At 39.7% G+C, this 17,065-nt stretch overlaps 1 protein-coding gene across 1 annotated transcript; it reads right to left on the minus strand.

Annotated features, from left to right (window-relative positions):
- Window positions 1-301: 301 nt before the first annotated feature.
- Window positions 302-3,419, minus strand: Clec14a (C-type lectin domain containing 14A). Its single transcript, XM_051195885.1, has one exon. The coding sequence runs from the start codon at window positions 3,309-3,311 to the stop codon at window positions 1,833-1,835; it is 1,479 nt and encodes a 492-aa protein (XP_051051842.1). The 5' UTR covers window positions 3,312-3,419; the 3' UTR covers window positions 302-1,832.
- Between the last annotated feature and the right edge of the window lie 13,646 nt (window positions 3,420-17,065).

Consider the following 17,065-nt stretch of genomic DNA (forward strand, 5'->3'; position numbering starts at 1 on the left):
GTTTGTGTGTGTTCAGTAAACTTAATAGATGAAAATATTTTTCAAATTATAAAACTAAACAGGATATATTCTACTAGAATAGTTGTCATCACTACTGAGAGATCATATAGTGGAATGGACAACTATAATGATAAGAAAAAGTAAAACTGAAATACAGAGCTGAATGCTGAGGGAATTTTAAATGAGTCATTCACCCATGTAATTGCTAACTTTGGCTTTGAATTGACGAGCCTTAACAGTTGTTAATTCACAGTCATGTGTGATTTTATTTAACTGTAATGATTTAAAATCATATCCAACATATGAAGCAATCCATCAATTTATTCCTTCAATATTAAACACATTTATAACATAGATTCATATATTGAACTCTTAATTTTCTGGATTATTTTATAAATGGCTATTTACTAACATTAAATTAACCTTCCATAATATGCACATTACAATTAAGAGTATAAAAAGTGATTCTACAAAAATATATCCCAAGTTTTATCCTACTTTAATTTCCTCCCATGGGTAAGCTTACTTCTCTATATCTCTTCACACATCAACCTTTACAACACTTAAGAAGAGTCTTACCACATTAATCTAACAGAACTGTTTCCCAAGACTTTTGGATTCCACCAAAATTATTTTTATTATGCCTTAATTATTTACCACCTAAATGTGTGATTTTTATTACTTGTTAATACCTGAAGTCATAACAAGTTTATAGTTTTAATTTTTCATTAATTCTATAGAAAACTGTTGCCCAAAGTTTTGTCCCTTGTTCAATTTTAACAATCCCCTGATGCATACACATTGTCATTGTATACACACTCTATTGAGAAGAAACAGAAATAGCTTGACATTCAGGGGTTTTTTTTTTTCCTTCTATGGATTAAATAGATCACAAGAATCTAACAACTTTGGAAAAAGCCAAGCTTCTTTTACTTTAGTGCACCCAGAAGGTTTCAGATCAATACTTCACATTAACGTTTTAATTGAGAATTAACATCATCGTAATTGGAAGTGGGAATCAGCATCCTGATGTCTGCAAGGTGGTTTGGAAAGAAAGGTCATTACACTGCGAGCACAAACATTGGAAAGGAAGACAAAAATCATTTGTTTCCTTGGGCAAGGACACACAGTAAACACTTGGATTGGTGGTCAACTGTAATTTGCTTCTAGAGTCAGAAACTGGCAACATTGCACTTGGGATTTATAGTAGAGCACACTGCCGTGGTGACTTTGAAAGCAAAGGATAAAAGAATAAAGGAAAAGTTCATTTGTTCTGAAAGAGCTAAGGTAGAAGGACTTTCCTCTCAAAGCACAGAATGTACTCGTCCTTTTCCCATAATACCCTGTAGCCGGTTGCTATCTTCAGCATGTTGTATTCCTAAATAAACCCCATTTGCAAAAGTCAAAAACATTTCAATCTAGGTTCTCCACAACGTTTTATTACTTGCCTCAAAATTTCTAGTCTATGCATTCCTAGCCAAAATAAAATAGACATTTCCTTCCCATTTTGATGAAAACAAATGTCCCCAAAATTATATTATTTACTTGCTTCCAATATTGGAAATATTCAAGAACTTCTTCAAATTCCCAGAAAACAGGAAAATGCCTCCTTCCATTATCCACCCTGTCTTCCAGGTCCAGCCTTGGTCCCAGAGTCACCTCTTCCACTTTCAGGGAATAGATGTGCTCTTCAGATTGAGCTCCCTGGTGGAGTAAAGAGAACTGATGGGAAGGGGAACTTCTATAGGAACCATCACGGCAGGGATATCTCTCTTTTCCCTGTTTTTTTGGATTTGAAAGTCTGCACAAGACATGCCCATTGGGTTGTTTCCCTAGGTGTCCCCTGAGCCAAGAGAGGACCCAGCCAGTGAGGCACCCTCAGCTCGGCCCCGCAGACCACAGTCCCCAACCTTCACCCCATTGTCAGTGCAATGTGCAGAATTGGGGCTCAAAGCAGTGACCTCAGCATTACTCTCCACACCTCGTGAGTCCAAAGCACTGTTCCTTTTTCTGGAGGAAGGACTCTTGTGGAAGCAGAGTTTGAAAAGTCCCAGCACTGTCATGGTCAAGATCACCAACACTATTACTGCTATGCTCACAAGTATGAAGACCACGGTGGAGGAGGAGTCGAAATTCGGTGAAGCAGAAGGGGAAGATGTATAGTTCAATGTGGGGATCAAGCTTCCTGATGGCCTTGCAGTGACTTTTGGCTTGGGTTGTGGCGACCTTTGAGCAGTAGGTAAAGTACTCTGCATTCCCCACTGAAGAATCTCCGGAATAGAAGTTGCAAAACTGTCTTGTCCAGTGACCTGGGGCATCTCTCCTAACTTCTCATGGGCCCTGCCTAGCCATGTTCTGTTTGTCGCTGGGCTGGCTGGAGTGGCTGATACGTGCCTAGGGGGTAGCTTGGTCCCTGCAAGGGTTGGCTGTCCTTCCCCTTGGGCTTTACAAGAGCGTCTGTCCTTCCCCAGCTCAAAGCCAGGGACACATTCGCAGGCGAAGCCTCCCAAGTGGTCTAGGCAGTCAGGGAGTTCCACGCACTTGCCAGCACGAAGGTACCTCCCAGAGCAGGGGCAGAGCAGGGCCCCAGGGAAAAGCCCATCCCAGCGAGCACTTGTATCTTCCTGGATGCAGGTGGCATAGACAGAGAGGTCCCCGCCAGGACATATCACACTCACCTCTGTCCCAGGAGGGCTGAAGTCCAGCGCGGAGCTGCTTAGCCGGAAGGGAGCTCGGAAACTTAAGTTAGAGGCAGATCCTGGGCGCGGAGCGGGGCACAGGGCTTCAAACTGATACTTGCACAGGTAGCCATTAGCGCGCAGGTGACAGCGCATCTCCTTCCAGCCTGCAGGCTCCACTTCCCCAGTGACCTGGAGCCCCGCGCACTTTCGCACAGTGCAAGAAAGTTGTGGCTCCTCCACCCAAGGCAGTGTGTTGTCCTCCGAGCCTCCTCCTTCCGGGGAGAGCCAGGAGAAACCCCTCAAAGGCTCTCTCTCGAGGGTACAGTGGGAACGTCCACGCTCCAGAGCCACCCAGAACAGAAGGTCCTTGGAGCCTCCGCCAGGCCCTGGACCTGCACGCAGGAGCGCGAGCACCGCATGTAGCTCAGAGCCTGAGTGCACGGTGCTGAGAGTTCCACCGCGCAGGCTGCAGGCCTCCTCGGCTGCCCGCCGCTTGATGGTAGCGTGGTGCAGGCTGTAACAAGCCCCCGAGGCCGAACAGGCAGCGCGATCTGCGGTGGGGTGCTCGCCACTCCCTGGCCTGGGCCAGAACGCTGGACAGAGGAGGCACAAGGCAAGCGCTGGCCTCATCCTGGAAACTCGGGGTGCACAAGTGCTCCCAAGTTTCTGACTTGTCCGAAGAAACCCAGCTGTCTCTGGTGTCACCGCCCTCTACAGCCCTTTCTACCACCATGTGTGCCCTCCCCTCCCCTCCCCTCTCCTGAACTCTCATCCCCCAGCAGCCAAAAAACCAGACTCCTTTGGCCAACTGCTTCCACTAGGCCGTGACAGGAAATGTGTCCAAGCTCTGCCAGACTCCGTGTGGCCCTGATTTATTCAGGGGTCAGGAACACAGCTGGCGCCTCAGCCCTGGGAAAACACTGGGCCAACCGGGTCCAATGCCCCGCTTAGATAAGCAGGAGAAAAGAAAGTTGCCACTGAGATCAAGTGTGTCTCTTTCCTTGCTCATGACTTATCTGTACTTTGGATCTCAGAATGCAATGATGATCATGGGCAGGAAGGACCCAAGCAGAGGAACTTGACTGTGACCATGAGCCCACACCCGCCCATTGTGTTTGTGTCGGGGACTGTGGAGTTGGCGTCAGTATGATTTGTAGACTGTTCCAAGCTTGGGGAGGTTTCCTGAGCAAGGAAGGGATCTTGTGAGAAAATGCTCATGCCTCTTTCTGAGGCTCACTGTTAAAGAAGGGGTTCGTCTTCTTTACTATGTCAGAGGAAATCCAGTTGTGCTAATTGCCAGTCTAAGACGCCAAAATTCCTTTGTGATTTTCCATGGGAAACCGCTTCTCTGGTCAGCACTTGCCCAAAAAGTTTAATTTTTCTCCCATTTGTTTATCTTTAAAATACCTATGATGGTTGATGTGGGTGGGGTGGCATTTACACTGAGGTGACAAATAGCTTCAGGTCCTATTAGTTTATTAAGCTTCCTCACCACTAAATGGCCTCAAAAATTCTTCAGACTAATAGGTTATATGCAAATGAATTCATGATCTTATTAAGGCTAAGAACAACTGTGTGTGATTTTAACCTTGAACTATGTAAATATCATTGCTCCCATAATTGTCTGCCTGTATTTATAGCAGAATAGTATAAAAGGAACATGAAGCTCAAAAAAAATCTTTTTTAAAAATAGATTATCCTATTACAAAACACATTCTATTTTGGAAAATAATACTCTGTAGGTGAGAGATGATTCAATCAGCCACTCCAGGTTCCAGTGGCTGTATTGTTTTAATGTACACATAGGTTCAGTCCTGTTTAATATATCTGTACATGTGATTTAAATTTAACTTTATGTTGAACACAAAGAAAGGTCGAGGGAACTACAAGACTGCTCCCAACTAACAATCTCAGCTTCCGTGGAAAGGCTATCATAAATGCCCTTCCCGGAGAGTGAGATCAACAACTAACTTCTCCATGGAGTCCTCAACTAATGCCTGTTGAAAACAGGAGCAAACACCCATACATAAACACTGAGTCAAACTAGAACCCAGAAGCAGATGGAGAGGACAAGACCATGCGGTAGAAGTACATAGAGACAGCTTACCTGAACAAGGAGGAGCTAAGGGCCACTAGACTGATAGCTGGGAAGCCAACAGAGGTCTGACTCGGACTCCCCTGAATATGGGTCTCAGCCAGAAGGTCTGAGCAGTCTAAGAGACCTCAGACAGTGGAGCCAGGATGTATCCCTGGTGCACAAAAGGACTTTGCAAACATATCCCCCATGGAGGGATAACTGCCTTATTCTAGAGATAGGAGAGAAGCCCTAGTCCCTACTTCACAGGACCTGTCAGATCTACATGACCCCAACTGGATGGCATTCCCCTACATATTGTATTGTGGTGGGGGGTTGGGAGGGGAGGGTGTTTAGAGTGCATGGGAGAGGGTAGAGAGGGCAAAAGGGAGGGAAGGAGGGAGGGAGGGCTTGGGGGGAGGGAGGGAGGGAGGGAGAGGGAACTGGGATCGACATGTAAAATAATAATAATAAAAAAAAAAAAAACGCTTTGACTCCAAAATTTAAGTTGAAGAACAAGTTACTGGGGAAAAGTATTTCTATTTTTGTTTCCACAGAAAATGAAAAGATGTGGATTCCTTCCAGACTAATGTGGTTTGATCACACCAGACCGCCTGAAACAGAGTACAAGCTGATCCTACATTCCAAACAGCTGGACAAAACAGCCCTACAGACTACAGCTAGGATATCTGAATCTTCTTCGAATCCCCCCAAGACAGCGCCCTTACCAGCAGGAAGTAGTTTGGAAAGAACGACGCCCAAATTCCCAAATATTGTGTATAAATGTTTGTTTTCATTTAATTGGACTTTGTTATATAAAATTAAATAAAAAATACTCTATATGCAAAAAAAAAAAAAAAAAAAAAAAAATTTAACTTTATATGTAAATGTAAGCTAACTCTATACAACTTAAAGTCAACTGTACTGTCTCAAATATTTCTAAATTGTATGTGTCTTTAAATGATGGTAAACATTTAAGGTTATAAATGTCTATTTCAAACTAACAAAATATTTATGTTACCCAGTCCTTCCTTTAAGCTGTTTATAAAGGTTAAGCCTCTATTATCAAAGGGAGTTTTTCTCTACCTCTTTGTCCTTTACAGGTATAAGTCTAACCTACTAAGTTAAAACCAGTTACAGTCAGGCTTCAGGGCTCTGAGTATAACATCCCTCCATAGCCTCTCAGCTTGGATCCAGTTTTCCAGACAGAATAATTAATTACCTAGCCACCTATGTGCTTAAGGCAAGTAACTAAAGACAAATTTTGTATACCAAGGTATATTAAACAGTCAGACAGCCCTCAAATGCTCAAAGATCTAGAGAATATGACATTTTAAATGTTTCATTAAAAAGCTTTTATAACAGAGAGACAGGCCAGCTGCTGGCACCACCCATTTCCTCCAAGAAGACTGATAGACACTGAAGAAGCTCCACCCACAAAAGTGGCAATGCTAGCCACTGAGCAATCCTGCCTTTCATCTCAACTGCTGCAAAGGGCTCTAAGGACCATGGACAAAAAGGCAGTGGAATCAACTTTCTCCACGTTGCTTGGGCAACAGTAGGTAAGTCTTCCAAAAGCTCCTAATCCACAGGTCTTGTGCCATCAGCAGAAGGCAGATGTCCTTAAAGCCTCTAACCTCAACAACTGGAGGACCTGGGGGTGGCTGTCCATGTTGCCAGCTAGTGAGTCTCTGTTACTCTCTAATCATTCAGGTAGAATTTTATCCTTCTCATGAACTCTGATGCTTTTAACGCCTGGTAGCTTTGTCAGCTTAAAGCAGCAGCCAAGGCTCCAACTATAACAAAACAGATTTCACAAACAAGTATTTTAAGGTTGCTACTCTTTATAGTCTTAACATTAATCATAAAGTTTTAATGAGCTACTAATCAATTCTGACAGGACTAAAAACCATACTATGCCACTATACGATCATAACTGTAGCTATAAGCTCACAATTAAGGTACTTTTCATTGTGCTAAAAATCTGCCAGTTGTATGTGTTAATTCTTTAAGCTAAATTATTTCTAACATGAGTATGCTGCTAATGTGTCTTAATATTTATGTTTTCACAAACTCAAAGGATTCTTGTAAGTTCAAGGAAGCTGAATTGGACCCATCCAAACAGGTCATATTCACTCCAAATAAATATTCAACCTTTCCCTGGCCCCAAGACTCCCTTCCCTCACCCCAAGAACCCCTCCCTCATCTTAAAATTCTCCCCTCAAGTACCAGGACCTAGAAAAAAAACTTTGTTTTCTAAACTTAACCTTGTCCTCTGTTCTGCTAACATCTTGCCAGGTCTCAAAAAGACACTAGAGTTCCATACTGTCAGGACTGCGATGAAACAACCAGCTATCAGGATGTGGCAGCACCCCAACTTTCTCATTCCCCCAAAGATGACCATTACTGCCCCAAATCAGTAGGAAGCAGTCTTGAGAACTCAAAGTCATTATTCCCTAACCTTCCACTCCCAAACCCCATCTTTTTAATAACAATAAGAGGTGGGAATGTTGGGAACCAGCAGTGTGCTGACCCTGCCCCCTGATGCTGGGCGGGATGCTCATGGCTATGTCTTCTCTCTATGTCATGAATTACCTGGCTACTCAAGCTTTACCTGGCTGCCAGGGGACTCAGTTGTAAGCACACCTCTTTCTTTTGCTCTTTCTCTCTCTCTCTCTCTCTTGCTCTCTTCCCCCCTTCTCTCTTTCTCTCTTTTCCCTCTTCTGCTTTCGGTTGGCCACCAGATACCCCCCCTTCTCTCCCCTCTATCAATAATATCATATGGATGCTGAAAAAAAAGAAAAAGAAAAAGAAATATGAAAAAACAGAAAATCGAATTCGAATTCAGTGAATTTCTATAATACATAATCTCCTGGATCAGTTCTATATGTTTTTGCAATCTCATGACCATGAACTGGGATAAGGGTTCTTAGACATTTTGAAAATCGCATGGCATGAGAACTGTTCTAGAGTAAGCAAGAGTAGATAACTGGAAGCTTTGTAAATGCATATTCTCACTTGCTGACATTCTGTGTAGTGGGATATTAAATGAAAGGAACAAACTGGCCTTAATGATTGTGTATCATAGCTCTGGCCATGGTTGAAAGCATGTGAGAGAAATATGGGGAAAATCACCCAAAAGTAAGATATATATAATTTTAATCAATTGCTTATTATTTTACATACAACTAACATGTCTCAAAATGTATACAATTCCTGAAATAATGAATAGAAAGAAAGCTTTTACTTTTTTTGACCATATTACATACTCCTCCATCAGAGTTCAAATACTTGACACAAGTAAATTACATGCCTCTGTGAATGTATGTATGTATATATACATAGGTGTGTGTGTGTGTCTGTCTGTCTGTCTGTCTGTCCTTGTGTCTGTTTGTGTGCAGATATGTGTAGTCAAGAGGAATTCTTACACCCAAAACAGAACATTTGTAAAAGATTTTTGCTATGATGGTATTCATATTAAAAAATATCAGAGTATACCAAAGTGCACAGAAACAGGTGATAAGTAGATTGTAGTGTATTCATTCAATACATATTATATATTTTTCCTCCAACTAATGAAATAATATGACTTCATCTTAGCAACAAAATATTAAGTGATAAAAGTGTGTATATATATATATATATATATATATATATATATATATATATATATATACAACTTTTTATAGCTTTAAAGGTACAGAATGTATTTTTTAAATATACATTGAATTTTTAGGAAATAGTTACAGTTCAACAAGATAAAAGGCAGAAGGTGGGACAAATATATAAAGCTGGGCAACGAGTCCATAGATTGGAGGAAAGAGAATGGATCAGTCAAACAGACTGGTGTTTTAATGGGGTGTGTTATTAGAGTCTTAACTGTTTGTTTAGGTAGTGGCTTTGTGGATGACCACTAGGTCCTTAAAATTAATCAGTAGCTAAATAAAGAAAAGTAGCTATATTTGAGTAAATGATGGAAGGATGACATGACCAAGAGTGCCAGGTTCTCAAATTATAAAGATAAAATAAAATTGTTGGCCATGTCTTCAAAAATATTTTCAACCTATTTTCTTTTAACCCCATAGTTTTACAGGTAAACACTTCAAAATTGAAGTTATTATTAATCTGAAGGACATAATAATCAAATTATTTTCTTTCTTCTATTTGTTATTTTAGTAATTAATAAATTAATTTTAAAATTTCTTCCTTCGTATATTACATCCCACTGCATTTCCCCTCCTCCAAGTTCCTCCAATCCCCCATCCATTCCTCCTCTTTTTCTTTTCAGAAAATGACATACCTACCTCCCATGGATAACAACCAAACACAGCATATCATGTTGCAATGAGATTAGGCACCTCCTCTTTTTTAAGGCTGGGCAAAGCAACCCAGTAGGAGGAAAGGGTTCCTCAAACAGGCAACAGAGTCAGAGACAGCCTCTGCTCCTGCTGCAAAGAGTCCCACAGGATAACCAAGCTATGCAACTGTAATATATATGCAGAGGACCTAGGTCAGTCCCCTGCAGGCTCCCTGGTTGTTGGTTCAGTCTCTGTGAGCCTCTATGATCACAGGCTAGTTGATGCTATGGGTTTTCTTTGGTGTGTTTGACCCCTCTGGTTCCTACATTCCTTCCTCCCCATCTTCCACAGGGTTCTCCTAACTTTGTTTGTCGGTCTCTGCATTTGTTTCCATCATTTGCTGAATGAAGCCTCCCTGATGATGACTACGCTAGGCCCTTGTCTTTGAGTATTGCAGAATAGGGACTATTTCACTGACACTTTTTCCTCTGGGCTATAGAGCCTCTAGTTCCTGGCCCTTTAGGTAGTGTCAGGGGTGGGCTCCCTATCATGGCATTGGTCTCAAGTTGGTTCAGTCAATGGTTTGTCTTCTCCCCTAATTTCTGTTCCACCTTTGTCCTAGCACATCATGTAGGCTGGATAAATTGTAGGTCAAAGGTTTTGTAGCTCATTGGTGTACAAGTACCTCCATTGAAAGTCTTTCTTAGTCACAGAGATGGCTGGTTCAGGCTCCATATTTCCCCTCATAGTAATAACTATGAGTCATAACAAGGACCACCCTCATAGATTCCTGGGAGTTTCCATTGAAATAGGTTTCTATTGTGTTCCCAAGATACCCCCCCCAACCAGTTCCAATTGTCTTTCCCAGTAATCTCTCCCTCCATCCTCTCCTAGCCTGACCCAGCCTGTTCCTGCCCCCACCAGTCCTTTCCATTCCTTCCTGCAATGTCCATTTTATTTCCTCTTCCCAGGCAGATTCGTGTGTACTCCCAATCTCCCTTGAAGACTCCTTGCTACTTAAATTTCTTTAGGTCTGTGGATTTTAGCATTGTTACCTTTATACCTAACAACCACTTATTAGTGAATGCATATGGCTATTTTTTCTTTCTGGGTGTGGTTAGCTCATTCAGAATGATTTTTTTCTAGTTCCATCTATTTGCCTGCACTTTTCATTTCATGATGTCATTTATTTAACATCTGAGTAATATTTTATTATGTAAATGTACCACATTTTCTTTATCCATTCTTCAGTTAAGGAACATTTAGTTTATTTCCAGTTTCTGGCTATAATGAATAATGCTGCCATGAATATAGTTGAGCAAGTGTCCCTATGATAAGGTGTAGCATTTTTAGGATCTATGCCCGGGAGTTATAAAGCTGATTATCTATCTTGAGATAGATAATCTCCAATTTTCTGAAAGACCATCATATATATTTCAAAAGTGGCTGAATAAGTTTACACTCCCACCAGCAATGGAGAAGTGTTCCCCTTGCTCCACATCCTCTCCAGTATGAGCTGTCACTTGTTTTTTTGATTTTAGCAATTCTGATGGGTGTTGAACATTTCTTTAACTGCTTCTCTCAGCCATTTGAGACTTCTTTTTTTGAGAATTTTCTGTTTGGCTCTGTATCCAATTTTCAATCAAATTATTTGTTTTTTTGATGTCTAGTTTCATGAGTTCTTTATATATTTTATAAATTAACCCTCTGTCTGATGTGGGGTTGATGAAGTTCTTTTCCTATTCTATAAGCTGTTGCTTTGTCCTACTGACAGTGTCCTTTGCCTTACAGGATATTTTCACTTTCATAAGTTCAATTTATTAATTGTTAATTATAATGCTTGTGCCGTCAGTGTTTAATTCAGAAAGTCATCTCCTACGCCACGTTGTTCAAGGCTATTCTCCACATATTCTTCCATCTGAGTCAGTATGTCTGGTTTTGTGTTGAGGTTTTTGGTTCACTTGGACTTGAGTTTTGTGCAGAGTGACAATTATGGATTTATTTGCATTCTTCTACATGCCATCATTCAGTCAGACTAGCACCATTTGTTGAAGATGCTTTCTTTTTTTCCCTTATATGGTTTTTGCCTCTTTATCAAAAATCAGAGATGTTCATAGGTATGTGGATTTATGTCTAGGTCTTCAAGTGTAGTCCATCAATCAATCTGTCTGTTTTTATGATAATATCATGCAGTTTTTATTACTATAGCTCTGTAGTAAAACTTGAAGTCAGGGATGATTATACCTCTGAAATTTTTAATTATGTGTACAAATGTCTGTCTTTGGGAAAGAAGGACATATGTGCATGTGAGTATGGGTGCCAGTGAAGGCTAGAAGAGAGTGTCAGATTCGCTGGAACTTGAATTACAGGTGTTTGTGAGTCACCTGACAAATACAAAAAAAAAAAAAAAACATTTCAGAGAAGATATTAAAGACCATATCATTCTATCAGTGAAGCATCCTATTCAGAAGCTAATCTGTAGAGACCAGGAGTTATAAAGATAGTGAATTAATGACTTCTATTCTATTGCTGTTTCAAGACGTCATGACCAAGGGAACTCACAGAAAAAAAAATAGTTTATTAAAGCTTATCATTTCAGAGGCATGAACATCATGGCTGGTAGCATGGCAGCAGGTAGGTGGACATGGAACTGGAGCAGTAGCTGAGAGCTCACATCTTTCCAAATGTATAAGAGACAATAAGAGAGAGATAGAAATAGAGATAGATAGATGATAGATAGATAGATGATAGATAGAGATTGAAATTAGGTATAGCATGGATTTTTGAAACTTCAAAGCCCACCCCCAGAGGCCACACCTCCTAACCCTTCTCAAATGGTTTTATCACCTAGGAACCAAGTGATGAAACATTTGAGCCCATGAAGGCCAGTCTGAATCAGAGCACCACAGAATTGGATTGGACTTTAGAAAAATGTTCCCTTTCACTAGATATGTTGCAAATGTTCTATGTTCTTATGAATCTTAAAATTCAGATCCATAAATCTTGGTGTTCTTCAGGACCTGATCTGAGGTCTTCTTCTTTTGGACATTCTTTTCTCCCAGGAAATCTCATGTAATACCATGTCATGGTGTGATATCATCATTATGCTAATGATGCCCACATATATATGTATACCCAATGTTTACAACATATCTTTTACTTACTTATATGCTTCCACTGGAATGTGAAATAGAAAAAGAAAAGAAAAGAAAGCTGAAGTCAATATTAGAAGTATACCTATAGTGAATCATCTCTACCTTTTTTGGAAGATGAAACTCAATTCAGTATGTCCCAGGATTAGCTGGGGTATTGGCAATTTATTATCCTTCAATTGATAAAAGTCTTAGAGCCATAGATATTTTTGGCAATTTCTGAGCTCACGTCAATGAAACATTGACATTTCAGAATATTTGTAGGTAGATGTGACCTGACAGAATGTTCTGAAGACACCTTTAGGCAAGAGTACCTCTGAGAAGTTATCCTGAAGACATTTATGGATATGGGTACACCTGAGTGGGTTTCCTGTAGACACCTGTGGATATGAGTACATATAAGTTGTGGTCCTGAAGTTATCTGTTTATAAAGGACTGTAAGTAGCATTCACTTTGAATGTTTGACATTTGAATGCTTGAAAACTTGAAGTTTCAATGACAATTGAAGTATCTTGTAACATTCCCATTATTTTTGCTTCAGGGTTTTGCTTAAACAGCCCGTTTCTTATCCCTGAAGTAGATATTAGGACTGTTGTTCCTTTGACCTGTTCATCCCTGTTGTGTTTTCTTCATTGCATTGTCATACATATAAGCATATAATAAGTTATTTCTGCAATTCAACAAATTTTCTTCAATATCTTGCTATTAAAGTGCTAGCAATATTAGCAGTTAAGGTTACATATTAGAAAACTAGAATCTTAGCCACACTCCTGATGCACTAAGATAGAATTCCTATGTAAACTGATTCCTCATATGGTCTGTATCTCCATTAATAGTTTATGAAACACTGCTTTGCCAGACAATAGTTTTGTGGATTGCAGTGGTTTCCTTACTTTAGGTAACAAACAGTGTAGTTGGGACATAGTTAACACTCAAGTAATAAGTTTATAAAACATGTTTCCTGTGTACATATGGCCAGGCATGCACAGTGTGCATGTAGGCAGGCATATACTAATACATGTGTGAAAAGATACAGGTTCTAAAATGTAAACACGCAAACAGAATTGACATTTGGGCAGATGGACATACAGTACATACATAGGCAGGTACACACAGATAACATGTGGACAGGCACACAACACAGTTAAATATAGATAGGAGCATACATATGGGCAAGCACACACCTACATAGTACATGCATATGGCAAAGTGAAAATGACTTGGAAAAATCCTGTATGTTGACAATTGGACATCAGAAATTTTTCTAGTTTTGTGTCAAGAATCAGATTAAATTCCATGGGAGTGGCAGTCTTCCTTGTCATTTGGCAAGACTCCTAATAAATTGATTGCAAATGCTGCTTTGAGATTTTACTGACAAACAATCTTCATAACACAGCTTGCAGGATTTTTTTTATTTATCCTTTTGGACAGTTCACCATGCCTGACCCAGCTGTACCTTTGTTATGATTTACTCTACGAGGCTTTATGTGGTAACTATGCCTGATAATCAAGGCACACTGTAGGAACCAAAGCAAGCTCTTTTTATTGGTGCTTGCACAATTTCCACTTCACAGAACTGGAAAGGGGAGAGAAAAAAATCACAACTACTTATTAGAAATCCTATTAGGCTTATCTGCTATCACTTTGTAAGTAGCAGGGATAATCAGCAGTTCCCTTAGCATTTACCTTGTAGAGCCAGTGGAACATGGCAATTACTATTAGCTAGACTTAATAGGTGGTTCCTTTTAAGGCTTATTCTTCTGAAAGCTCACACATCCTGCACAACAGATTCTATATTATTGGCTTCCTCTTCCTGACATGTGATTTATTCTCATGATTATAAAGCATTACAAACCTGACACAGTCAAGGGAATTCTGTTTGACCTTCAAATTTAGCTTCAAGAAGTTTTGTTTTCCAACAGAAGTGATTTAGGCAAATATACCAATCAAATTCGAGGCCATATATCTTTTTGTTGTACTACCACCTTTTTTGGTGCTGAGGTCACATAAAATGATATGATTTATAGCAATGGGGAGAAAGGAAAAAAAAAACAGCCTCCAATATATACAGTAGTTTTGTACACAGGCTTCTATCTAATAAAAATCAAAGGTCTTTATTATAATTGTGTGGAATTATACTATTTGTGAGTGGTTCCACTGAGGATTTGACTTTGAAATTCATCTTTTAATTGGAATACTTTCAACTGATTTTCTTTCAGTGCCTCACAGTATTTCACAATCTTAAATATACTGGGAATAAGATATGATTTGGTAATGGCCTTTCTATTGCTATTCTTTGTGTGACCACGCAAGTGCTAATGGGGAGTTTGAATGAAGGGTTGTCTTGAGCATTTTAGGTTTTCCCCTGTTGGGTATATTTGAACTGGTAAGCAGTGGAGGAATGTACCCCTTTCTCCACATCCTCTCCAGCATAAACTCTCTTTGGTGTTTTGATTTTAGATATTCTGATGGGTGTAAGATGGTATAGCAGAGTTGTTTTGATTTGCATTTGCCTGATGGCTAAGGATGTTGAGCACTTTCTTAAGTGTCTTTCAGCCATTTTAGATTCCTCTATTGAGAATTCTCTATTTAGATCTGCACCCCACTTTTTAATTGGATTATTTGGTGTTTTGGTAACTAGCTTCTTAAGTATTTTGTATATTTTGGAAATCAGCCCTCTTTCAGATGTGGAGTTGGAGAATACCTTTTCCCATTCTGTGGGCTGCATTTTTTGTCTTATTGACTGTGTTCTTTGCCTTACAGAAGCTTTCAATTTCAGGAGGTTCCATTTATTACTTGTTGATCTCAGTGTCTGTGCTACAGGTATTATGTTCAGGAAGCAGTCTTAGAATATATTTTTATAACATTTACCCTGAGTTAATGTTCATCCTTAATGTTGAGGTCTGTTTTTTTTTTTTTTTTTTTTTTTTATGTATCAGAGGATGGATCCTGTTTTTCACACATTTTGTCAGTCTGTGTCTTTTTGTTGGGGAATTTGGACCACTGATATAGAGAAATACCCATGAGCAATGTTGATTCCTGTTGTTGCTTTGTGGTGTTGGTGTTGGTAATGGTGGTGATAATGATGTGTGTGCATGTGTGGTGGTGGTGGTGGTGGTGGTGGTGGTGGTGGTGGTGGTGGTGTGTGTGTGTGTGTGTGTGTGTGTGTGTGTGTGTGTGTGTGTTTCTCTTCTCTTGGATTGACTGGTATAGATATGTATTATTTAAATTTGACTTTATCATTACTTATTTTTTCCATCTGTGATGATTGAAAGTTTTTCTGGGTATTTTAGTCTGAGCTGGCATCTGGGTCTCTTACAGTCTTCAGCACATCTCTTCCACCTATGCTATTTTTAAAGTTTATCTTTCATCAGCCTTTCCTCCCCAAATCTTCACTCTAAAATCCAAATCAATATAAGAATGCTTAATACCCGTAGGTTAAATCTCTATGTAGGAATAAAGTTTCCACCCAACTTCATCTACTTTTCTTCTGCTTCACATCTGAAATCAAGAAGAAAACCACATATAATTTCATACTTTTGTACTCTCTTACAATGTTGTTTACTTATGCTGTGTTGGCACCCAACTTTTGACATGTCTCAGCTCTATCCATTGTGATCTTCTTGTTCTCAACATCTCAGTCTCAAGTTACCTAGACTTGTAATTACCTACAAACTAGGTTCCCGATGTCTATTCCTGCAGCTCATTTCTGCCCCCTTTTATCCCACACAGGGATATTACAAACCTCCAGGGCTGTCATAAAGTACACTTGCATTTAGATCAACCTGCCCCATTTCCCATGCCTTCTTAAAAATGATGCATGGCTTTCTGTTTCCTTCTACAGAAATACGCATTCTGCTCTGTGAATATATTGCCTTGCATTATTTGTTATTGTATATCCACCCTTATTGATGTTTAATAAGGATCTGGATAAACAATTAGGCCAAACAGATGTTTAGTCAGGGAGAAATAACTCACAACATAGGCAGGTGAACACCAGCAGGTTCCTGCTTCCAAGAATGCCTCCGGAATTAGTCCTGTCCCGGTGAGGGTTGCAAGAGAGTATTTTCCTCCCTACTCCTCAGACCTAGTTTCACAGGTCACTTCCCCCCCTGGCTCCCCCCCCCAATGGGCGTGATCAGTGCCACAGAAGGAAACAAAGTGAATATCCCACTACACACCCTGGCTCTATCACTATATTTCTTGACATCATTAATACTTTTCAATGGGACCATATATGTACTCTCCAGAGTAACTAGAAAGCAATGAGTATATTGTGTAATTAATATAAACACCTATTAAATTAGGCTCATCAGAGTCTTGTTTTATTGCTGTTAGTTCCTTGGAAGCCTAATTTGCCTTTTCATAATTAGAGTAATTAAACATCTGCATTACTTGACCAACCACAGACTGGGGTAGCTAACTTTCCCAGGTCACTACACACTGGAGGTTATTTTTGTGATGGTAAACATTAATTCCAAAATGACTATTCACTCAGTTACAAAAGATACTGTTCACAGTGCTCAGCTCACTGGAATATTTGTTTTTTTTTTTTTTTTTTTCAAGGCAGTTCAACAACACCAACAACAAAAACAATAACAAAAATGAGCCTTACAATTTTTTTTAATTCTTTGGGTATGAGGCAAACAAACATGGTATCTGTTTTATATCACTTATGCTGTTAAAGGAATTCAAATTGAGTTACCTCTTATGAGTATTGGACACAAAAGAAATCTGAAGAGTATACTTTTCTTTAATTCATAAAGATAATTATTCATTTTCTACATTTAGTATCCACCATTGGCATAATTCCACGGCTATAAAGTTCTTGACAAATTTTCATGCTGTATATGACATGAT

This window comes from Phodopus roborovskii, unplaced genomic scaffold, assembly GCF_943737965.1.
Source record: "Phodopus roborovskii unplaced genomic scaffold, PHOROB, whole genome shotgun sequence".
Classification (NCBI taxonomy): domain Eukaryota; kingdom Metazoa; phylum Chordata; class Mammalia; order Rodentia; family Cricetidae; genus Phodopus; species Phodopus roborovskii.

Excerpts from the sequence above, each read along its gene's own strand:
- Clec14a (XM_051195885.1), bottom strand. The coding sequence starts at position 3,311 with ATGAGGCCAGCGCTTGCCTTGTGCCTCCTCTGTCCAGCGTTCTGGCCC.